The sequence below is a fragment of the Pelobates fuscus genome, chromosome 3, assembly GCF_036172605.1.
Source record: "Pelobates fuscus isolate aPelFus1 chromosome 3, aPelFus1.pri, whole genome shotgun sequence".
NCBI classification, from domain to species: domain Eukaryota; kingdom Metazoa; phylum Chordata; class Amphibia; order Anura; family Pelobatidae; genus Pelobates; species Pelobates fuscus.
This window is the reverse complement of record NC_086319.1, coordinates 33,477,620-33,503,062: the sequence shown is the minus strand read 5'-3', so window position 1 is coordinate 33,503,062 and position 25,443 is coordinate 33,477,620. Positions and strand designations below refer to the sequence as shown.

At 40.1% G+C, this 25,443-nt stretch overlaps 1 protein-coding gene across 1 annotated transcript in view; it reads left to right on the top strand.

The window, feature by feature from the left end:
* LOC134600717 (uncharacterized) overlaps nt 1-25,443 on the top strand; it is a 92,085-nt gene that overhangs the window by 37,156 nt on the left and 29,486 nt on the right. Inside the window, exons 6-11 of the mRNA XM_063445102.1 lie at nt 338-422; nt 8,402-8,463; nt 13,628-13,816; nt 15,947-16,029; nt 21,150-21,262; nt 22,712-22,858. Of these exons, the coding sequence (XP_063301172.1) occupies nt 338-422; nt 8,402-8,463; nt 13,628-13,816; nt 15,947-16,029; nt 21,150-21,262; nt 22,712-22,858 (679 nt within the window). The remainder of the gene's footprint in view (nt 1-337; nt 423-8,401; nt 8,464-13,627; nt 13,817-15,946; nt 16,030-21,149; nt 21,263-22,711; nt 22,859-25,443) is intronic.

Below are 25,443 nucleotides of genomic sequence, written 5' to 3'. Positions count from 1 at the left end.
AATGGATTCATTTCAACATGCTGCCAACCTCATTCCCTATTAAATGCCCTCCCTCTGTTTACAATGTTTTTAAATACAATACAATTATAGGAGTATCCAGCAGTAAATGATGCACGGTCGGTGTGGGGCGAGTCGTTATTCATCCCCAGTCAGTACCTGCTGGGGGGAAAATTAGAATTTTAATTTGAAATAAGTAACAACTAAGGCGTTAGGGGCTAATGACCACAGCCAGAGACTTCCATTATTAGTTAAAATATGAGTATTTGCTATAAGTGATTGCTGTGGTGGAATGTTTAATTTGTGTAATAAAATAACCTTTGATAAATGCGTTTTGCAGAAAGTGTGTACTGTTGGCTGCATTAACGGATCCTGCCTTGAAACGCCAGTATTAGCGAGAAGAGCATTCGCCCTTGTGAAATGTGGTAAGGTAAAACCAATTTCGGAATAAATGAATATGCCTGCTTGCTTCTGATACATTTTAATAGCCCTGTATATTAGAATTTCAAAGTCCCATAAAAGATTGAAGTATTTATTAATTTTTAAGCCAAGATCTACTGGTATCATTTTTAATAATAAATATAAACACTTAAAAAAAAAGATGCATATTGAATATAAAATTATAAATATATTGAGGACACTTTTTAAATGGGCAACTGTCACGTCCCAAGAATTTTAATAGTATGTTTACTTAATCCCTTATGTTTAGCAAATATGTAACACCAGTCACGTTTTTCAAGTTACCACAATCTACTACAGGGTAAACTGAGAATAATCTGCCAGGTCAATGGAGTAGCTGCATATTTGCAGGAAACTTTTTTTTGCATTCATTTTTTTATTTTTTTTTAAACTTCTTCATAAAGCTATCCAGCCTAGTGGGTCCATTTAATTTGTCCTGTTGCCCATGAGTTAAAGGGACACTATAGTCACCCAGACCACTTCAGCTCAATGAAGTGGTCTGGGTGCCAGGTCCCCCAGGTTTTAACCCTTCAGATGTAAACATAGCAGTTTCAGAGAAACTGCTATGTTTACATTGCAGGGTTAATCCAGCTTCTAGTGGCTGTCTTCCTGACAGCCGCTAGAGGCGCTTCCCGGACGCTGGATGCAAAAATCACATCCAGCGTGCAGAACGTCCACAGGAAAGCATTGAGAAATGCTTTCCTATGGACTGTTTGAATGGGCGAGCGGCTCTTGCGCATTCCGCTTCACTCGGGAGCTGGCGGGGGAGGAGAGGTCACCAGCGCCGAGGGAGCCCGGCACTGGTTTAAGGTAGGTGGCTGAAGGAGTTTTAACCCCTTCAGCGACAATGGAGGGGGCCCCTGAGGGTGGGGGGGACCTAAGGTTTTCCTGACAGTTTGTTTTCCTGACACTATAGTGATCCTTTAAACATATACATATGCATGCCAGGTGATTCTTACCATTCCGAGGGCTAATGTTTATTGAGCAGTTATTACTTGTCTGAGAAAGAGTTGTTCAAACATCTGATTCATTAGTAAACAATCAGGTTTATTTACTAAATTGAGAATTCAAGGCGATTTCCGAATTGATTTCAAATTAAGGCCAAAGCAGCGGAACTGAAACCTACCAGGCTTAAAGATTTTCTGTCAGTTCAGCTGTTTTGATCACATTCAGTGTGAATTCACCTCAAATTCTCAGTTTAGTGAATAACACTGAATATGTTTAGTTATCGGTGTACTTGACTATTTATTTTGCGTGTTGACACTACCAGACCACAAACTGAAGCAGATTAAGATAAGGTTGCCACTAAACAAAAAGAAAGCTTAACAAAAAGCAACTGTAGCTGAGATAGACTTCAAATACTTTTTTATTTTTTTGCAATAATCATAAAGACGGGCGCATTAATATTCCTCAATAAAACAGCTTGAAAGGTCCACTGTGAATTAGTGCCTTTGAGCTTTTTAATATATTCAAGCTCTCTGTAGTGGGTTATATTCTTCAATAAAAATTAAAGCCGCACAGGGCCGTGCAATTTCAGTTTGCAAAATAAATACTATCAGGGTTATTCACCAAAGAGAGAATTTAATGTGGAATCAAAGTGAATTTAAAGGGGCACTATCGTCACCAAAACAACTTTAGCTTAATGAAGCAGTTTTGGTGTATAGATCATGCCCCTGACGTTTCACTGCTCAATTCTCTACTATTTAGGAGTGAAATCACTTTTGTAAAAGACAAGAAATGATGTATCTAATGTATAATGCAAATATTTGCATAGATAGGATATCAAGGTAGCCAATGGACTTATTGTAGACCAGGTAAACCAATACTTATTTGATGAACAGAAAAAATAATAAAGTTTTATTAAACAAAATATGCGTGTGCTGTGATATAAACACCAAAAAACTGTGGGTTAAAAAGTACATACTAGACGGATCTGTGATGCAGATACAGGACGTCTAGCCCTCCAGTATGAAAAGCTGGTAACTGTCAGTAATATTTCGGACTAGAGAGCGGAGCTAGATAGTTAATTTCACAGTCTGTCTCATCAGACAGCAATAATAAGCTGAAGAGTTAAAAAACTAAAAAAAACAAAACAGTCTGTAACACTACTAAATTAGTAAATCTGCAACCCTAATTGCTTAGTAGGTGATATGACAGCAGGGAATAGCTGAGGAAATAATCTGATCTCAAGATTAACATATCAAGAGACTGAAAAGATCGCTGATTTAATATAGCCAGCTATTTCCACTTTTGAGGGGAAAAAAAGTCCGTCTTATGGAGCGAAAAATATGGTATATCGGCGTATAACACGCACACATCATTTGCCCCCTATTTTCAGGGAGAAAAAGTGCGTGTTATACGCCGATAAATACGATATATATATATATATATATATATATATATATATAAAGCAATATTTAATAGTATCGATGAATAAAAGACACCTCGGCTCAAAACAATAATAGTTCTGATCAAACAAAGATACATTATTAACACAGTGGCATCCGAATTGGAATGCCGTCAAAATAACTACAGAACAAATGCCTGTGTGATGTAAATGTATCAAGTGTAGGTAAAAATGTGAGCCAGAGACTAAAAAAGCCAGCAGGCGCTAAACTGTAAAATATACCCCCCAAAAACAATAAACGAGTATTTACAGTGAAATGAATACAGTAGAAGACATTAATGTAATAGCCTCAAAGATCAATCAAATACACCAGTTATAGCAATGGGATAACATCCAATAAATAATATATATATAACAATCAGCAATGGACCACACAAGTAAATTGAGTTTGTGGGGGGCCCCCTACACCAGTCCAAGGGATGCTGATGTTTTAAACGATAAAAGGAAATTGTCAAAGCTAAAATCCTCAGCGAGCTCTACTCAGATGTATGATACAAACTGCACCTTCTGTAATCCTAATATAGTCAGCCGTCTGGGCTAGAGTGTATAAGACAAGAGCTACCGTATATACTCGAGTATAAGCCGACCCGAATATAAGCCGAGGCCCCTAATTTTACCCCAAAAAACTGGGAAAACGTATTGACTCGAGTAAAAGACTAGGGTGGGAAATGCAGCAGCTACTGGTAAATTTATAAATAAAATTAGATCCTAAAAAAATTATATTAATTGAATATTTATTTACAGTGTGTGTATATAATGAATGCAGTGTGTGTATGAATCTAGTGTGTGTATGAGTGCAGCGTGTGTGTATGAGTGCAGCATGTGTGTATGAATGCAGTGTGTGTATGAGTGCAGTGTCTGTGTATGAATGCAGTGTCTGTGTATGAGTGCAGTGTGTGTATGAATGCAGTGTGTGTATGAGTGCAGTGTGTGTATGAGTGAAGTGTGTGTATGAGTGCAGTGTGTGTGTATGAGCGCAGTCTGTGTATGAATGCAGTGTGTGTATGAGTGCAGTGTGTGTATGAGTGTAGTGTGCGTATGAGTGCAGTGTGTGTGTATGAATGCAGTGTGTGTGTATGAATGCAGTGTGTGTGTATGAGTGCAGTGTGTATGAGTGCAGTGTGTGTGTATGAGTGCAGTGTGTGTGTGTATGAGTGCAGTGTGTGTATATGAGTGCAGTGTGTGTGTATGAGTGCAGTGTGTGTGTGTGTATGAGTGCAGTGTGTGTGTGTATGAGTGCAGTGTGTGTGTATGTTGCAGAGCCTTGGTGGGGGGGTGGGCAATTTTATTATTTTTTTTGATTATTTTAATTTTTTTATTATTTTTTTTTATTTGATTTAATTATTATTTTTTATTTTATTATTATTTTATTATTTTTTTCGTCCCCCCTCCCTGCTTGATACATGGCAGGGAGGGGGGCTCTCACTCCCTGGTGGTCCAGTGGATGGGCTGTGTAGGAGGGGGGCTGGCAGAGCTGTTACTTACCTCTCCTGTCAGCTCCCTCCTCCTCCATGCCAGTCCGTGCAGCTCCCAGTGTAAGTCCCAGTGTAAGTCTCGCGGCCGCACTATGACCCCGCGGCTCTCGCGAGACTTACACTGGGAGCTGACAGAGGTGCTGAACGGACCGGCGCGGAGGCGGAGGGAGCTGACAGGAGCTGCATGAGAGGTAAGTAAGAGCCCCCTGCCAGCCCCCTCCTACACAGCCCCATTGTCTGTATTATGGCAATGTAAACTGCCATAATACAGACAATTGACTCGAGTATAAGCCGAGTTGGGGTTTTTCAGCACATAAAATGTGCTGAAAAACTCAGCTTATACTCGAGCATATACGGTATGTATAATCTGTACCGTACTGGGGGTGCACGTCTGGGGAGCACACAAAGCCGAGATCTTGTGGTGTGCGGCGGCTGGTATCTTCAAAAAAGGCCGCGTCTGCCTTAAAGGAGCAATCTCATTTGATCTGGAACAAATGAAAGTGGGATTACAAAGTCAACGCGTTTCTTCTTATTCAGATACTTTATCAAGACTAAAACCAAGCTTTAACAGAGCAGGAAATAAGAAATTCTAAATTAAACAGAATTTTCAAAAAGGAAGTGTAAACATTAGTTGATTCTTTACAGGAAGTCTTTAGTAAGGCTGTGCAAGTCACATGCAGGGATGTATGACTAGGGCTGCATAAACAAAGTGATTTACCTCCTAAATGGCAGAGAAGGGCAGTGAGGTTGCAGGGGCATTATTTATACACCAAAACTGCTTCATTAAGCTAAAGTTGTTTTGTCGACTATTATGTCCCTTTTAGGTCAAAATAGCTGAATAGAAAAAATGCTCTAAGTCAGGTCGGCTACTCTTACCTTAAATTTGAAATTATATTTGAATTCTGACTTTAGTATATAACCCTGTTAAATTTGAAATTAATTGTGAATTATCTTTCTGGGAATTCTCACATTAGTAAATAATCACGATAGTCTCTCTGAGTTTGTGGTCTGCATTTCTGAGTTACTTAATGGTAAATGACATATAGAACCTACTCAGATGAATAATAATGTTTAATTGCAAATATGGATACATGGATTATATTAAACACTTGTTCTGTAGATATATACCTTGATTATTTCTAGGCATTTTAATTTTTTCAGTAACCATGAGAACATATTACCTCACTTCCTGTCATGTGTTACACTGAATGAACGTTATACTATTTGTTTGTAAACTATTATGGGAATATCCTATCCTACATACTGTCACGTGCAATAATATGCGTATAAAAGCACTTGGTAAATTCAAATAGGCTTGTTAAAGGTTCTGTACAAACAAAACAAAATAATGAGTAAACAGCTAAAATATATATATATATATATATATATATATATATATATATATATATATATATAAATTCCCAATAGTATAACACTGTTAAGTAAAAAAATCCCTTGCAAATAGCATTGCACACACAAAGTGCAGATGAGTATGAAGGCTTTAGGGTGCCTCCCCAATTAGATTGTTCAAATTATTTTTTTATTTGAACAGGTTTAAGTGCAGATGTACCAAAACAAAGAGCACTTTAATTTGGTACGTCAGCACTTTAACCTGTTAAAATAAATGGTTTTATACATTTCTCCGGCTGAAGTCCTTTTGTTGAGCGTCCGGGAGTTCCGCAGCTGAAGGAGTGAGCACTTCAGCCCCCCAAATCTTTCTGGGGAGATACCCTAAAGCCTTCATACTCCTCTGCATTTTGTTAATTACAATCTTATTTGAAAGGGATTTATTCGCTATTATATTTATTTATTACAGATTTGAGCAGCTTTCCAATTATTTAATTCTGTTTATACATTTTGCTGTGTAAGGTTCCAGAGCAAATAGGTCTTTGGGAAGGCTGCCACACTATCCCACCTTATTAGAAAGCTATACATTGGAGTCACTAGACATTTATTTCTTCAGAGAAACCAAAAGACTCCGGTACGGTTTTGTTTTTTTAGTGCCTTTTTAAGCTGGCTAGCCAATTATGAAAATCATTGTATATATTACACTTGTTCCTTCACCTTAATTAAGCTAATAGCCCTTTTTTATTGTTTTTATGCTTGGTATTAAATAAATGAATGCTTTTTTTGATATATTGGCTGGTATCTATAATCTGCACTATTACCTGTGATGAGATCAGTCCATGAAGGAGCTAACTATATAGAGTCTGGTTACGGCCCTATGCCATGTGAGTGGTTTATATCTATCGTTTTACATCACTTTTTGCCCTACATACCATGCTATGAAGTCATATTTTTCCTTTTATTAGATCACAAGGAGATTATCTCATGTTTGTTTAAGTGTGGGGTCATTACTCACTAGCACTGTGAACACTTTACTGTTTTTTAATTTATGTATTTATACATTTATGTACAGTACTTATGTACTGTTTAGTTAAGTACTTTTGCAATTATTTTTTTAAACCAGCAATTATTACAAATATACTAACCAAAATAAATATATTCGAAAAGTGTGTAATAAACATTTTCATTTTTAAACTTACTATAAAACTTGGTCAAATTGCATTGTTGGGCACACCTCTCAACTAGGAGAAACTTTCCTCAGCTGACCTATCCCCATCTCCGTTGGCAGAAACAGGGCTCTGTTGTGCAGCAACAGGAAAGAGAAACCCAAACCAGAGCCAGCATGAATCACACTGATCAGCCTCGCGTTCCTCTTCCATGTTCAGGAAGTTGCAACGTGAAAAGATTTTCCAACTGCAAATGTGTAAATTTGTCAGGCATGCCCAATGCACTTTTTCAGCATTCCTGAGGCTAGGTCACTGATTGGTTGGATCAGTGCATCCTATGGAGGGAATGTGAAAGTTGTAAGAAAGAAGAAGCAGAAAATTAAAAATATATTTTTTTTAAATCACATTTAATTGTTTTTTCTAGTCTGCAGAGTGAGGTAACTCTCTCATTCAAAGCCTAAGCCTTTTAATAGGACAATTGTCTCAAAGTGATGCACACCCCTTTAGCAGTGATCTTCATCTAAGGAAGTTGACTGAAGCCTATTCTGATCCAGAGCCCAATTTTAGGAGTGGCATTGCTGGATTTTGTACATTTATATATTTTCACAAACAGAGATACACCCATGTGCAAACATGTCTATAGTGATATACACACACACACCTATTCCCACTTGACAGGTTTCTGTTCCTTCCTGGCATTGATCTTGCACTCACTGTAACACTGTGCGTCCTTCTAGTGTCCATTTTGATGCAGAGTGATTCTGCTCAGGTAGAAATGTCGCCGTGCATCGTTCCAGCATCAATATTGGCAATGCTTCCACTGCACAGCTAAAAGCACCTCTAGTGACTGTCTTCCTTACAGCCACTTGAGGAGCTTCCATGGACGAACCAAGTCAGATTCAGCTCTCACAGCTAACCTCCTCAAATGCTTCCCATAAAGAGCATTTGACTGGAGGAACAGTTATGTTCCCAATGCTCCGTTGTGAGAAGCACTGGATCGAATGAGAGGATGAAGTGTTGGTGTGAGGTGGAGGGAAGGGGATTGGGCAGTTGCACAGACATTATCTTTTATACAGGGTATGTAATACCCTTTTTTTCTCTTAGATTTAGGGGGTCCCTGAATCTAAATACTGAGGAGAACACTATAGGGCAGGGGTAGACAACCTTTGGTCTTCCACATGTTGTGGACAACATCTCTCATAATGGTCTTACAGGCATAATGCTGGCAAAGCATGAGAGGAGATGTCGTCCACAATATCTGGAGTGCTGATGGTTGCCTACACCTGCTATAGTGTTATGAATACAGGAATATATTTCCAACACTATAGTGTTCCTTTGAATCTTTTAGGAAAAAGTATGTACCTGCTTTGCTCACAGCTATTTTTTTTACAGATTCTTTTCAGTTAGTTCAAGTTTTTTTGCATGTGTCTTGTGCACCAAATACTTCAAACATTGCAATATATTATATAATAATACTACTTTCTTATTTTGTTATACTTTATGTTTCCAGGATATGTTAATTTAATTGGACCTTTACTGATTAATTTTAGGTGAAATGAAGGAAGCACGGAAGGACGTTGAGAGGGCCATTGCTCTGGATATTTCCAATCCTGTAGGTTTGCTCATTATTACTTTTGAGAATCGAGAGAAACGACATTGTAAACTAGCATAACAGCATGTTCTGTATGTATATATGTGTATATAAAAGGGGTGAATCCAGACCACAGTCTTGAGAGGGACACTGGAAGATTTTTTTTAACCTTGTTTTTTTTTTTTTTAAAGAAAATGCCTTTATACAGTGTGTATTAATACAGCGGGGCTCTGTAATGTTATATTATTTATGTATGGGTACAAACAGAGTCCCACAAGATATTGCAGAATATAGAGGTGTATTTGTGCAAAGTGTCACTGTGTGTCAATGCAGGCATGTAACTATGTGGATTTTCATGTTTGTATGCTTGGATGTAAATAAAAGAGATGTATTTGTTTGGAATGTCAGTGGATGGAATGTAGAGATATATGCATGGATTTTCTGCGTATCTGGATTGGAATAGAGGACTGTCAGTATGTGTGTAATTGAGTGGAGTGCCTGTATGTGCAGGGCTGTTCAGATTTTGACTCCTCATATGGCCTCTCCCTGCCATTTTCTCTTCTTATGTATTTTACACATATTTTTGCCACTACATTCTCTCACCCTAAACTTCCCCTTCTCTTCTCCAAACATAACTACAGTCCCATTCTTCCCTCCCCAGTCACCTGCCTTTCATACCTCAAGTTCACTTCTTTCCCTATCCATACCTCTAGCTCAATTATCTTCTCAGTCATTCCCCCAGCTCTATTCTTTGCCCACTCACCTCCAATGTCCACCCAGCCATAATGTCATTTCCGTGTCCACCCAGGCATACCTCCAATTCCATGTCCACCCAGGCATACCTCCAATTCCATGTCCACCCAGCCATATCTCCAATTCCATGTCCACCCAGCCATATCTCCAATTCCATGTCCACCCAACCATACCTCCAATTCCACCTCCACCCAGTCATATCTTTAATTCCATGTTCATCCAGCCATATCTCAAATTCTATGTCACCGAGCCATAACTCTAATTTCATGTCCACCCAGCCATATCTCCAATTCCATGTTCACCCAGCCATACCTCTAATTCTATGTCCACCCAGCCATAATGTCATTTCCGTGTCCACCCAGGTATACCTCCAATTCCATGTCCACCCAGGCATACCTCCAATTCCATGTCCACCCAGCCATATCTCCAATTCCATGTCCACCCAACCATACCTCCAATTCCACCTCCACCCAGTCATATCTTTAACCCCTTAAGGACCAAACCTCTGGAATAAAAGGGAATCATGACATGTCACACATGTCATGTGTCCTTAAGGGGTTAATTCCATGTCCACCCAGCCATATCTCCAATTCCATGTCCACCCAGCCATATCTCCAATTCCATGTCCACCCAACCATACCTCCAATTCCACCTCCACCCAGTCATATCTTTAATTCCATGTTCATCCAGCCATATCTCAAATTCTATGTCACCGAGCCATAACTCTAATTTCATGTCCACCCAGCCATATCTCCAATTCCATGTTCACCCAGCCATACCTCTAATTCTATGTCCACCCAGCCATAATGTCATTTCCGTGTCCACCCAGGTATACCTCCAATTCCATGTCCATCCAGGCATACCTCCAATTCCATGTCCACCCAGCCATATCTCCAATTCCATGTCCACCCAACCATACCTCCAATTCCACCTCCACCCAGTCATATCTTTAACCCCTTAAGGACCAAACCTCTGGAATAAAAGGGAATCATGACATGTCACACATGTCATGTGTCCTTAAGGGGTTAATTCCATGTTCATCCAGCCATATCTCAAATTCTATGTCACCGAGCCATAACTCTGATTTCATGTCCACCCAGTCATATCTCCAATTCCATGTTCACCCAGCCATACCTCTAATTCTATGTCCACCCAGCCATAACTCCAATTCCATGTCCACTCAGCCATACCTCCAATTCCACCTCCACCCAGCCATAACTCCAATTCCATGTCCACTCAGCCATACCTCCAATTCCACCTCCACCCAGCCATAACTCCAATTCCATGTTCACCCAGCCATAGCTTAAATTCCATGTCCACCCAGCCATACCTCCAGCTATTCTCTCTCCCCAGGCATAATTCCAGCTCTTTTTTTCTCATTCCCCAGGCATAGCTCTAACTTCATTCTTTCCTCAGTAATACCGCCAGCTTTCTTCTTTCCCCAGCGATACCTCCATCTCTTATTTCTCTAGATATATCTAGAACTCCCTTCCCATTCATACCTTCATTCAGCCATATCTCCATCCTTTGCAGTTTCCTCATTTGTACCCCAGTATCCTTTTTCTTTGCCCCCGTCCCCTTACCCTATCCAGTAACCTTTTCCTAGCCCCCTTCCGTTCTTACTTTCCCAATTAAAGTAAATTATATTTTAAAAAATAAACAAATAATAAATAAATAAATAAATACATAAAAAAAAAAAAAACACACACTGTAGTATTGGTTTTCAGACACACTGGAGGCAAAAATGTCTGACAAGACATTTGCCTTGGGCGGAACTTTCACGGGGGGTGGCAAAAAAAGCCGCCCCCTAAGCGCCCTGGCAAATGCCTTGCCAGCCTCTTGCAAGAGAGCTGGCCAGCTGGCCCCCTCAGGGCCCCCCTGAGACTGGCATCTCCTCAGTTCCCTTGCGCAACCCGCAAAGATGTTGGAGCCGGAATATGACGTCACTCCAGCATCACTGAGATGTGCGTGATGGAGCTGAACAGGAGGATCAGAGCTCTCTCGACACCAGCCTGAACTGTGCGCCTGTCTCCTCCACCACCTGCCAGCCCAGCCAGCAGCAGCCCCACTGGACCACAGGGAAAATCCACCAAAATGTAAGCAAAAAACAATTGTGAGTGTGTTAGTGTGTGTTTGTCAGTGAGTGTGTATGTGTGTTTGTCAATGTCTGTGTATGCATGTGTATCCGTGTCTGTCAGTGAATGTGTATGTCTGACACTGAGTGTATATATGCCTGTCAGTGAGTGTATGTATGTGTATCTGTCAGTGAGTATATGTGTGTCCCAGTGTGTGTGTGTGTGTGACACTGAGTAAGCATCTGTCAGAGAGTATGCATGTGTATCTTGTCAGTTAGTGTATATGTGTGTCTGTTGGTGAATGTGCGTGTGTGTAACTGTGAATGAGTAAGTGTGTATGTCTGTGAATGTGTATGTTTCACTGAAAGTGTGTGTTGGTTAAACAGTGGGTGTGACAATGACTGTTTCTGTAAGTGAGTGTATGTCAGCACATGCATCAGTGAGAGACATTTGGAAGGTGGGGGGTGCCTGAGTTTTGTCATGCTTAGGGCAGCACAAAACCAGAATACACCACTGGTCACACTGCCTGCTTGAAGAGGAATGGAAAGGTCTGCACTGCTCTTCCTCTCCTGTATGGTAATAACACGAGATGTAATGCACCACTAGGGGGAGGCAGGGAGGCACAGCAACTGAACTTTCAGTTTTTTACTTTGACCTTTAAATTGATTTGTACTTCACAGCACAGTAGTCTGAGCTCCCTGGTTTCCAAGTACTTTTTTTCTTTTACATTTTTTTTTTAAATTCATAAAGCATAAAATTCAAGCATAAACATTCTGAATAGCGTTATACGATAGTAATAGCTGTAAATAGAGCATAGAATGTCAAAATGAGCACTTTTTTTTTTAAATAGTAATAAACAAGATAGAGAAGCTTAGAGTACAACAAGAAAATTCCCCTAGGAGGCCCCCCTATTGTTGAGACAATAATAATAATAATAATAATAATAATAATAATAATAATAGCAAGTGCTAGTGCTAATGATGAGGGTTGACCTTTAAAAGTGAGACAATAATAATCAGTAAATAGTGTGCCAAAAGCAGCATGTAAGCCAGAAATACTACAGCTGCCCCATATTGACACCATCAAGAGAGTAAGGTGAGGCACCCGGAGCCCGGAGCCCAAATCAGCTTATGTCCCTCGTGGGCAGAGTACAGTCCTTATGGGGTTGATGAGTCTCAGGACCCTGAACCCGGGGAAAGGTTGGCGATGCACTGCATACACCACTGGTGGGATTCCCCTCTGTACCTCCCGAGTACCACTTGAGGTCCAGCTGTGATCTGCGTTGACACCGGTGTCTGTGCCGCCTTGTGTCTGGACCAGCTGAACCAGCTGAACTGGTTTCTCTCTGCTACTCCTGTTCTTCCCTCTATTGGTTACTTTTACTCACATGATCTGTGAACCGAATTGCGGTAAAATAACTTTGCAAAACGTATACATAATTATGTATATATTTTGTAACATACTGATCGGTCCATTTTTTCACTTTTTTGTTCCTGTGATTCAGTTTCCTACTCGAAATCTATTTTCAGAAAAAATGGTTCGGCCAAGTCGAATTTTTCTCACCATGTGCAAGGCTATTTTCTAAATAGTATACTAAAATTGGAGACAGTTCCTGCAAGCAGTGCTAGTGCCTACATTACATATTTTACATAAAGATTTCTTGAGAAATCGCTCCCCCCCACCCACTATTTTATTTAGTAGATACACTGCTAAATAAAAAAAACATGTATAGGTATTTTTTTCCTGTACATTTTATTTGGGGGTTGAATTAAATAAATCCGTTTGCTAAAGCTGACGATCTGCTGTCTGCAGCCTTTGCAAGCCCACAACTCAACTTGCCAATAAAAGACTTCTCATTGAGAAGCCTCTGTACTTATAGCGCTAGTTCATCTGGCTTTCAAATGCTTCTAAATGAGCTATAGTACAGCTCATTGAGCAGTGGGGAATGAACGCACACACTAGCCCAGTGTGCCTGCTACTTCCATTAACTCTTGGGAGCTAATGGAAACAGAGAACTCCTCCCTGGCTATCCGAGTGACAACGGGGAGGTGTTTTTGAGGGTGTTAATACTGAAATCAACACTCTTCAGAAATAAGAACTTTTATAAACTGAAAAAAAACAAAAACATTTTCAGCAAACTTTTTTTTCTTTTAACTTTACATTTTCAATAAACAGTGTCTGGGCGATATACAGGTAGCCTCTCGTTGAAGATAAATGGTATTATCTATATAGAGCACAGTTCATCTGCATTTCTATTCTGTGCAAAGGGTCACACTTTGAAATATTCACTACAATGAGAAACAAAGCAAACCAAACATTTTATTGAAATTGTTTTTTTTTTTAACTTCCTTTTTCAGGATGTTTATTGCATCCGGGCTCTGGTCTGGAATACATTGCACGAGGAAGAGAGAGCTATCAAGGATTTGAATCACGGTCTGTGGCTGAACCCTTTCCATTGGTGTTCACGAATCTTAAAATACAACATCCAAAAAGGCATCGCGTCGGAAGACAGCACCTGTTCTGCACGTAATAAGAAGATAGAGAAGGTAACGGTGTTACGGATGTGCTTAATAATTTGTCATGTCCCTCACCTGAGATACAAAACAGTGAAGCAAGTTATAGAAATAAAATGCCACTGAGACATTTTGGAGACAATGTAAATCCGAAATAAATGATAGCCATGGTACAATAAACCTTGAGATTGTCAACCCATGCAGCAGTTCCCCTTTTTCTGGCTGAACAGGATATCATGACTTATGTTTCTTCGGTTTATTTTATAGCTTCGTTGGAATAACTTTAGTTATATCTATTTGAACTGATATGCAAACACACATATCAGTTGCAAATATTTAAAAACTGAAATGTAAGACTTATTTGAAAAGGCACTAAAATATTTGCCCATTTTCAATGGAAAACAAACTCCTAAATAGGCGTGCAGACCTGGAAAATTACACGTGAGAGCAAATATTTAATCTATTTAAATATTTAATCTGATTTTACATTTGTTATCCATTTCTTCACGAATCTTGTTTTAGTCTGACATTTTAGGGATTGTATGCATCAGTTATAATTATTGTAGCTTCACTTGGTATACAAAACATGGACATGTTTTGTTTCACGTTGTCCCATTCTTAGTGTACAGAGACCTCATTGCTAATTTGCTTTTCAGACAGGTGCATATAGTCACTCAAAGTTCACACCCAGAGCAAAGAAGGGTTAATTGTATCCTGTCACCTGGCTGCAGAACATTGCCACCAGTTCAATTCGCAGACACGGATTGCAAGCCATATGCCTGGCGATCGATGGCTTCCTTTGCTCATTTCTTCTGGCTGAGCTGTCTTGCATTCTGTCAGTTTAAAAAAAAACAAATTCAATTTTCAAAAATTCCGCAGTATAAAATTCCACTTGGTTTTATGACTTTTTTCTTGTGCTTCTATCTCTGGCTTGACAAGAACTCTGGCAAATTTAATAGACGTTTATCATTATTGTTTTTTCTTTGCAGTAATAATGTATAACGTTGCACAGTAAGACATGATGGTTTACTTGCAAACAGTAAATTTAATTAGAAGAATCTGAAAAAATGTATTAGACGTTCTGTTATTATAGTGAACATTTACGGAGATGGAATCTCAAGGAAAGTCTGATAAAGCAATGGAAGGAATATCAAAGACTGGGCAGAGCAAAACAATATGGAAATATCTGGATACAATGTAGGGGGTGTAGTATTATTTAATACTCCACTTCCCAAAAACAAAATAAAAATCACAGTTTAGTAGATATACCCCAAATGATAACTTGCATGAATTTCATTATACATTTGCAGCTTGCAAAACCTGCAGATTTCTTGTCTGCTGACTTTGTAAACCCTCCTTTTCTAACCCCGCCCAGACTTTCTGTGGCTGTCCAATCACAGACTTCCCAATGAAGCTCAATGAGAAGTCTTTGGAAGGCAGGGCAATTGCTGCCTCTTGAGTTCAGTGCATCACAGATAACCAAACCAGGAAGAAACAGGGCCTGTTGTCTGCTTGAACAGTGAGGGTGGTGTAACCTGTATAATTTATAAAAGTGCCTTTCGAAATCTGAACTTTTTGCAAAATGAAAACAAATAGGATACATTCTTTATACATAATGCTTTTCAGCAAGCTAAAGTGCTTTAGGGGTCTGGAGTGTCCATTAAAGGAATGCATTTCTATTTTATTTTAAAGTCAGCAGTTAAAATGTTAACGTAAAAGGCAGAAGTACCATGTACCGGTACTATGGCTGAAGCTGTGATGCCAAGTGCTAACACTAGGAAGGGATATTATAATTGTAGTATCAGAAAAGTGTGTGGATTCATCAAGTATACAAATGGAACGTATTCTGAAGCTAAATGTGATAGGAGTTAGGGTGTTACTGCAAGAAGTAAGGAACCCAGTGGTTTCACAAGGCAGAGAGCTTGAGAAGTCGTATGGAATTGTATCAGCGATGGGAGAACTTGGAAGTGTGGTATCTGTGGACTAGAGAAACATTGCTACCAGTTCTTGAAATATTATATGTTAGGGACACCACTTCAGGATATATATATATATATATATTTTTATATTTCTACATTACTGCAAATAAACATGTTTGCTGAAGGTTTGGATGTTTGTCTATACAAAATAAATTCTGCTCACAGTCTCCATCTACAATTCTAGGCTCTGAAAATCCACTGTGGCTCCAGCAGGTATCTGGCTGTAAAGGATTTCAACAGCCCTGAAATATTGTTGTTTTATGACAGGTGAGTGCAGCTGGCCAGCAGAACATGTTATGCAGTTTATTTAGCATGTGAATAACCAGGAAAATTATTATGTGTATGAGACATTTTATAGAATGTTACGGCACAATTAAGCACGGTGATCCTGTACTGCAAATAGCACGGTCCTCTAGGGTATAAACATGCGCAGTCTTATGATCTAACATAAACTCAGGCACTTTATTATTTAAATGTGCTCAGGAGACAGCAGCAAAATGAAAGAAATTATAATATAACAGAAATCCCTGCAAACAAATTCCTATCTCGTCTGAGCTCTTACTAACATTCCATTCACTCTCTATCGAAGATTAAACTTAAACAAAATACAGGTTTCACCAACCTTGCTTCTTGTCAACGCTCTGCACTCCAGTACTCAGTCACAAGTCAGCCTGCTGCTCCCAACCGTTGAAGGAGAAACAAAGGTCTCCCATACCTGTCTACCAGGGAGAGTTTTATTTCCCTTTCTGCGGTTGAGCAATGGGTGGAAGACAGTTCCTGGCCTGGACCTTATATCTCCCAGGTGTATATAAACTGAGGAGTGGAGCTCTGGCCCGCCCTGATCTACGAATGCTCCACCCCAGGGGCCACATCTAAACACTAATTTATTTTGCATACGATACGTACTCCCCCTGGGGTTAAATGTCAAATGCCTCTCTGAAGAAATTAGCAGAAATATAAACACCTTTACAAACAACACCATTCACTTAATCACAACAAACATACATTGCAATAATAATGAAATATAGCATGCATCTATCCGTCCGTCCGTCTGCCTGTCTGTCTATCTATCTATCTACCATATGTATCCAAGCACGCAGAATATTTTTTTTTAGAATTGTGAAGCGTCAATATGAATTAAACAGCATAATCATTTCTCATGTCCTCTGTGTAATTCTTTTCCTCTGCTATTACCTTCTAGCGGTAGCACACATATACCATGAAGGCCATCTAGCAGGTCACATTTCAGCTAAAATAAAATATTACTTCCTTAGCCATTCTCCACGGTTTTACTGTATCGCTTCAGAGACATAACAAAGACTGCCCAGGCCTCATAATAGGACGGTAAAATTCCATTCGGTGTTTGGAATATTTTGAAAAAAGGTTTTCGTGAAGTAAATACTTTAATTTTTTGGCTACAGATTTTATAACAGCAACTTGTGCTATTTTTATTATAGCGTTCAAGCAGTGTTCTATAAAAAATTCAGCTGCCATTTATATTGATTTAATTTGCTTTACGGGTCATTCCACCAAATCGGTGCCATTTTCTTGTTGTAAATCTTCCAAATTAAACTTCATTTTTTATCTTTTTTTCCACACTGAATCTTCTTGACTTATAAATGCTATTTCACATGCAGATGGGTAGATGCGAAAACTACATCCAACAGTGTTTTAGCCAAATTGCATTAAAGCGGTACTGTCATGCTGAACTTACATTTCCTCAATATCTTCTTCTTCTCCCCCTCTCTCAGGATCTGTTCTTTTTTTCTTCCTGTCTCCTATAGTTTTCTTTAAAATCATAAGACAAAGTAGGGACTCTTTGCCTTATGGAGGTTTCCTCCGCTTGACCAGCTCTGACCAGCGGAGAGGCAAAGTGTGCTTTATTTCCGCTGGTCAGAGCAATTTTCCCATAATTCTTACCTTTCCTCCCTGTTCCCACGATGCTTCCTGTCATTTTAGCCAAAACTGCCGAATTGCGTTCTAACTGAATGAGAACAGTATGTTCGTTTGTTTTAGAACGCAATTCGGCATTTTGTTCGTGTCGGAATTTCATTTGAATGAATGAAACTCCGATCTGATTCGTGCCGCGGCTGCATCTTGCAGCCGCTTAGTAGATAACTCCCTAATTACCACGGTATCAGGGAGCTATCTACTAAAAGGCTGAAAGACCTAAATTGGTTAAAGATTGGTAAAGATTACTTATTAATTGGTAAAGATTACTTAGTGTTAGTAACTTCTGCCCTTACTCGCTAAACCGCGAGTAGGGGCATGTCTAGTAAACAGTGAGCAGCCTGTGGCTGCTCACTGTAAAAAAACAACAAAAACCTATTGGCCCCCACCCCTAAACGACGGGTGGGGGCCCTAAAGTAAAATGGCCCCCACCCACCGCTCAGGGGTGGGGGCTGGGGGGGAGGACAATAGGTCCGCCCCCCCTTATTGTTATTTAGGGCCCCCACCCGCCACGCAGGGGTGGGGGCCGGATAGTAGGGTTTTTTTTTACAGTGAGCAGCCACAGGCTGTTTAGTAGACATGCCCCTACTCGCGGTATAGCGAGTAGGGGCATTCGGGAGATTTTAATCTCCTTTATGCTAATATGGGGGTCATATTGACCCCCATAGAGTGTGGGAGGACATTGGGGGCTTATGAAGTGTCGGGGAGCACAGCTCCCTGCCGCTTCTATCTTTACATATTACAAGGAGGGAGCTGCGTGCCGGTAGCTCTCTCCTTGTAAAAAACTGAACGAACAAATGAACACTGATACTCGGTATTAGTTTGTTCGTCTGATTCTTCTATTCATTCATTCGTCTGTCTGATGAATGAATGAATAGATGAAATTCACGTTCGCATGTCCAGGTGTTTCACTGGGCATGTGCGGGAATCTCAGCACTATCTAGTATGGGCAGATGACGTGTCCCACAGGGACTTCATCTACCCACACAAAGATGGCAGCGCCCTGAAGAAAGATCGGGGCAGAAAATAAAGATTAATACATAGGTAATATGGGGGGCTTAGGGGCATTTGGGGCCGACTAAGGGGTCATTTGGATGTAGTGGAGGCGGGAGGGGGGTTAAAAAAAAAAAACGGGATTCGGCATGACAGTGCCGCTTGACTCATGAAAACAATCTTGACTGACCTCTTCTAAGTAGCCGTCTCTAGTTCGGCCTAGATTTCTTTCAGAATTTTTTATGAGACAACCTGTGATTGACCTTGGGGGTGGGATGATACACATAATGTCCTTAAACAAGCACCAAAGAATGTCTTCAAACTAGCCATAAAAGCCTGTCGACCTCGATCTTTTGCATACAACGGACCTCAACATGTGTTTCATTTGTATTTGTGATGACACAAAAGTATCACCTTTGATCTTCAGCACACACCATTTGCCAACAACTTCAGGATTTTGCCCCCGAACATCTGTGGGTGATGTGGGAGCATCTATTGATTGCATTAAAACACTCACAGTTCAGACTTTGTGTCATCTTGCACAAGCAGCTGACATCCCTTTATGTTAGTTCTCCATGGGTTAGAGTCACTGCCTGATGGATCCTCATAATGGACAGAACATCATTGGACATCTCTAAAACTGCTTTCTCAACTACTTCCTTGCTGACAAAAAAAACTTGATTGTTGTGTCTGTCTTTTGCAACACACCAAACAGCTCTGTCGGATCAGGGATGTCTGGCCCTTTGATGACGAGGGTTGTAGAGATTCTTTCTTCTCCTTGATCCCATGGTAAGTCTCCCACCACGTTCTGTGACGTCTGTGCTTTTCTCTCTCACTGAGGTCATTGATTTGTTTCCTTCCTGCCTGAGTTGAATTATTATTTTTACATTTGCAGTTAGATTAATGTACAGGAAGCTTTGTTTAATAATAAAACATATTTTATAGTTAATTTCCATCCATATTTTACATATAATGCCCTGGGGACAGGAATGGCACCCATTCGGTGGAATGGCTCTTAACAAAACAATAAAAAAATAGACTAGAGTATTTAATCATATAAAAATTCATCTTCACACGCTATGTCGAGTTTCAACTTCAAAACGTATTAGTTTTCTTTTTCAGAGATGAGCGTACCTTGTTTTTTTGTTTTTTTTAACTGTCTCTTTATCACTCAAATGATTTTAACTGCAAGTGGTGCTTAGCAACCAAGCCACAGAGATCATGCAGAACAACTCGATCTTATTTATCATAATTTTCTCTGGAAAGAGTGTGCCAAGGGGCTGTGAATACATCTGCTCACAGTGAGAGCGGAAATATTTTCAATAGCCAGGTAATACATGATTTGCCACGGGTATAATTCAGTTCTACTCCTGCTGCAGAAACCAGGAATACATTGAGGCAAACCAAAAATATGATGAAATTGATAAATAGCAACTCTAAAAGGTGTACTTAAAACAGATGAATGAATGAATGAATGAACAAACGAATGAATGAATGAATGAATGGCTCATAACTTCAACAACTCCATCTTAAATTAAAGGAAATGTGACTACTGGGGAGCCTCGCTCCATATATTTACTCACCTTACTCCCTATGGGTGACAAGACAGGTCTTGTAAATAGAATCCTTGGAGGACCATTGCATATTATGCTAGCCCTCAACACGCAGCAGCTGATAGAATAGGGGAATACAGATTATGGGAAAAGGGGAGACCATTTGCTGATTAGTAGCAGGATCCTACATGTTTCTCCAACCTTCCTCCCTAGACAGCTTATATTATCGGATAACTACGTGACTGCTTCTTTGTTTAAGTTCCCTCCCTCATTTTAATTATATTATATATTTTGTCTGCTTATATTTTACTTACACAGCTGTTCAAGTCATTACATAAATAATATTGTCCACTTAAACAGTAGATGTGGCTAATTTTTTTAAGCAGTCTGTATAAATCTGATCTTAGTAAATAGCTAACCTTTTATAGTATACTATACTATACTAACTGTAACATACTATACTTTCCTTAAAGGCAACCAGGTGATATTATGGCTACAAAGTGCTAAATGTTAACAAATGTTAAGTTGGTTTCCATAGTAGCTGCACCTTATTGAGCCCCTTTGCCCCAGAATAGAATCTGGATGTGCCTTGATAAATCTCCTTGCCCCGGTCCCCATGTTTCGCTGTAATACTTATTTTCCACTGTTTGTCTTTGTTTAAACGATTTCATAACTGCGTTCCAGTTTCTGAAAGTTAATATCATACTCTTCTTCCGTCAGCTAATTATGAGATTTTAACTTTTCCCTAACGACATGCTGCAAACTGTTTTTTCAATGTTTTTGTTATCCTGCTTTTCTTTGCTGTCTTTTTCACGAAAATTGTTATTTTAATTTTTTTTTACGAGTTTGATGTAAATTCTTTTTCTATTTTTTTTTTTTTTTTAAATCTAGGTTTCTGTGGTCTCTAAATGTGCCTCACACCGTGATGGCTGTACGGCTACCACCCGCTGATGTATCAGTACATGATGCTTTAACCCATTCTAAGAGAACCACATCAGCCGATGGTAAGTAAATCATCTGGATTTCAGCACAACTAACTGCAAAGTAATTTGTCTTCTAAGACAATAAATGTTACATGAACCTAGGGGGGGGGTGAGAGTCTATTCACTAGACAGTGAAATGTGATAAATAATCAAACAGTTTGCAAAATATAGGCCAAACTAGCTGATCCGGAAATCATGTCCTATTCAGTAAAGCAGGATATTGCTTTCAAGCTCGGCTATTTTGACTTTGAATTATTTTGAAAGTCATTTGTCCAATTACTATGTTTAATGATTAACCTTCCATTGTTCTGTAAAATTAATGACTATATGTGGAGACTATTTTTAACTTATTAAGAAATGCAGGCCCCAATTTAATATTTTTGGGTACATTTTTTTAATGTTTTTTTTTATATTTTTAGGGAAATTTTTTAAAATGATTTATTGTTTTGAAAAATATTTTATTATTTAGCTTTTGCTATCTATATATTTTTGTTTATATATGAAATAAATAATTTGAAAAGTTTATACAAAAAGATGAAATCATTGGATGAGATTACCCAAAAATATTAAATCAAGGCCATAATGTTGCAGGAATATTGTAGGGTACTATAATGTGGGACCTGTTGCCGGTGGTCTATGGGCTCCGTGTCACACATCACGACTTATCAGCTTACTCGCCATTTAGCATAGATGCTCGGGCAAAACAATACTTCCACCTTGTGCCATATCAATTCATACTTAGGACTGGGTCAGTGAATGGCTGAGAGGGCCTGGCATGAAGCAGACTCCAGACTCACTGTCCCTACAAATAATATAATCCTTTCTTTATTTTCCTTTAGGACGCAATTTAAAGGGAACTTCAAGCACTATGATAATTGAATTGGCCAAGGTGCCTGTAGTCTGAATATACAGCGTTTAACCCCTCTGCTGCCAAGAGGTTTAACCTAGCGTCATTGGTGCGTCATTAGCCAACTCAGAACTAGAGTTTGAGGCTGTTTAATATCATTTCTGTGCATATTTCTATGCACAGAAGCTCCTTCATTGGCTGAGAGCGGTCCAATGACACTTTCAGCCAAGGAATGAGCGTCAAGATCGTCATCTGACTTCCGCAGCTTTGCTGAAGCTGGATGACGTAAATCTTCTAGAGAAGAGAACAGGCGCCTAGCGGTTGAGACAGGTAAGAGGGCAACCTATTGCAAAGCAGTTTGCCCTATCACTGGTAAACAGTGCCAACAAAGCTTAGTGGTTATGATGGTTGGGAGTTACCCTCTAAAACATAGTGCTCATTTTAACAGTGCCACAATCTATATATTCTTCCATATCAGCAGGACTTCTCTTGAAGTTATTTAGTAAAATGCGAATTGTTAGGAATTAAAACTTATTTCAAAGTGTTTTTCAATAAATTGGAAAATACTTACTATATTTCAATTATATACAACAACAATCAAACATTTTTCATTGTGCACTCAGCAAAGCAGACTAATGAAGAAAAGGGAGTGTGTCATAGAGTCCAAAGCAAGCCCTTTTTTCGTTGTGGCTTTGCAACTACTTACTCAAACAAGTATGGACTTGAAATGAGAATTAACTATGGTGAGGCCCTGAGATCACAAATGAGGGGTAAGTTATTGTGATGCTCACTCTTTTTGTGTTTTCTGAGATCTTTTCTAAATATCGTACCTTGTTAGAGCTTCCATGATCATAATGATGAGGGGAGAATGAAGCAGTTCTTGGCTCCATCTTCAGAGATCATACATTCATTTACTTTTACAATAGCAATACCCAGGTGCAGGGCCGTCTTTAATTTTGATTGGACTCTGGGAAAGCATTTACTTGGGCCCCCTGACTACATATAGATACACACAAAAACACTACCTGACACACATGCAGATACACACTGACTGCATATAGATACACACAAGAACATACAGATACACACAGACTTCATATAGATACACTGACACACACACAGAAACAAACACTGACATACATGCAGATACAAAGGTACACACACTGACTACATATAGATACACCGACACACACACTGACACACATACAGACACACAGATACACAACCTGACACACATGCAGATATACAGATACAAACACTGACACATACAGATACACACACACAAACACAAATGGACGACATACAGATACAGAGACACATTCTGACAGACGTACTGACACAGACTCACACACAGACAGCCATACTGAAACACACATACACAAAGACATACTGAACCACACAGACACGGACGGACTCACACCCACACAGACATACAGATACACTAACAAACATACTGTCACATATACACACACAGACAGACGGACATACTGATACACACATACACAGAGACACTGACAGACATATTGACAAACACAGACATACAGAACCACACGGACACTGACAGACTCACACATAGACATACTGACACACTGACAGACATACAGACATTCTGGCACACATACACACAGACAGACATACTGAAACACACATACACACAGACACTGACAGACATACACACATACAGACATTTTGACACTCACAGACAGCCATACTGAAACACACATACACACATACATACTGACAGACTCACACACAGACATACTGACAGACTCACACAGACACTGACAGACTCACACACAGACATACTGACACACTGACAGACATACTGGCACACATTCACAGGCAGACATTCTGGCACACATACACACAGACAGACAGACATACTGAAACACACATACACACAGACATTGACAGACAGACACACATACAGACATTTTGACACACACAGACAGCCATACTGAAACACACATACACACATACATACTGAACCACACAGACACTGACAGACTCACACACACACATACATACTGACACACTGACAGACATACACACATACACTGACAGACATGCACACATACATACATACTGAACCACACAGACACTGACAGACTCTCACACACACAGACATACAGATACACTGACAGACATACTGGACACTAACAGACATACACTGACAGACAGACATACACACATACATACATACATACTGACACACACACACACACTCATGCAAAATTTGATAACCACCCTCCAGTTTCTTACCTTTTCCTGGAGGGTGGCTTCCCTGGGGTCCAGTGGGCTGGCTGGGGTGGCTGGAAGTTAAGCTCTCACTCTCTCCCGGCCTGACCCCCTCCAGAACAGCTCCTTCCTCCCGCGCGGCTCCTGTTTCTGTGGAAGGAAGTGACGTGCGCTGTCACTTTCTCCCAGTGCTGCCGAAAAGCAAGGGCCCAGTCACACTGTTAAAGCGCCACAGCACCCGACCGGGCCTCTGCTGACACAGGCCCACCGGGTGGCCCTAAGTACATGGGCCACCCGATAGGCCCCTATAGTTTGCAGGCAGAGGGCAAACGGGGCAGCTGCCTTGGGCCCCCCAGCAGGGACAGGGCCCGGGGCAGCTGCCACGTTTGCCCCACGTTAAAGACGGCCCTGCCCAGGGGCGTACCTAGAGTATTTGGCACCCAGGGCGGATGCTGTGATTGGCACCCCTCACCCCCTGCTATTGATTTTTTATGTTTTCAATAATATATATATATATATATATATATATATAAAATTTTCCCAAGTGTATTTTGATATTAATATATATATATATATATATATCAAAATACATTAAGAATGAAAATCTGCTGACCCCCTGCCCCCCCTCTTTACAAACCCCTGCACCCCCACAAAACTTACGTGCAGCCCTCACAAAACCCCTGCCACCCCCTACAAATCCCTGCTCCCGTCTTCAAACCCCTGCCACCCTCCCACAATACCTCTGTCACCCCCTATAAATCCCTGCTCCCCCCACAATCCCCCTGTCCTGCCCCTTCAAATCCATGCTCCCCCCCACAAAACCCCTGCCCCCCTCTACAAACCCCTTCCACCGACCCAAAAAAACCCTGCCACCCCTATAAATCCATACTCCTCCCACAAAACCCCTGCCCCCCTCTACAAACCCCTTCCAATTAATGTGTCTAGAGGGAGCATTAAATACATTCATCTTTCCTGGTAGACTGTGTTCTGTGCACCATGGTAACAAGTCTAAAGGATGCACAATGCATGATGGAGAGCCATGTAATTACTTGAGATGAGGTTCCTTCCTTTCTCCTATATTGACATGTGCTGTGGCGTTCTGTATGGCTTGTAGGGG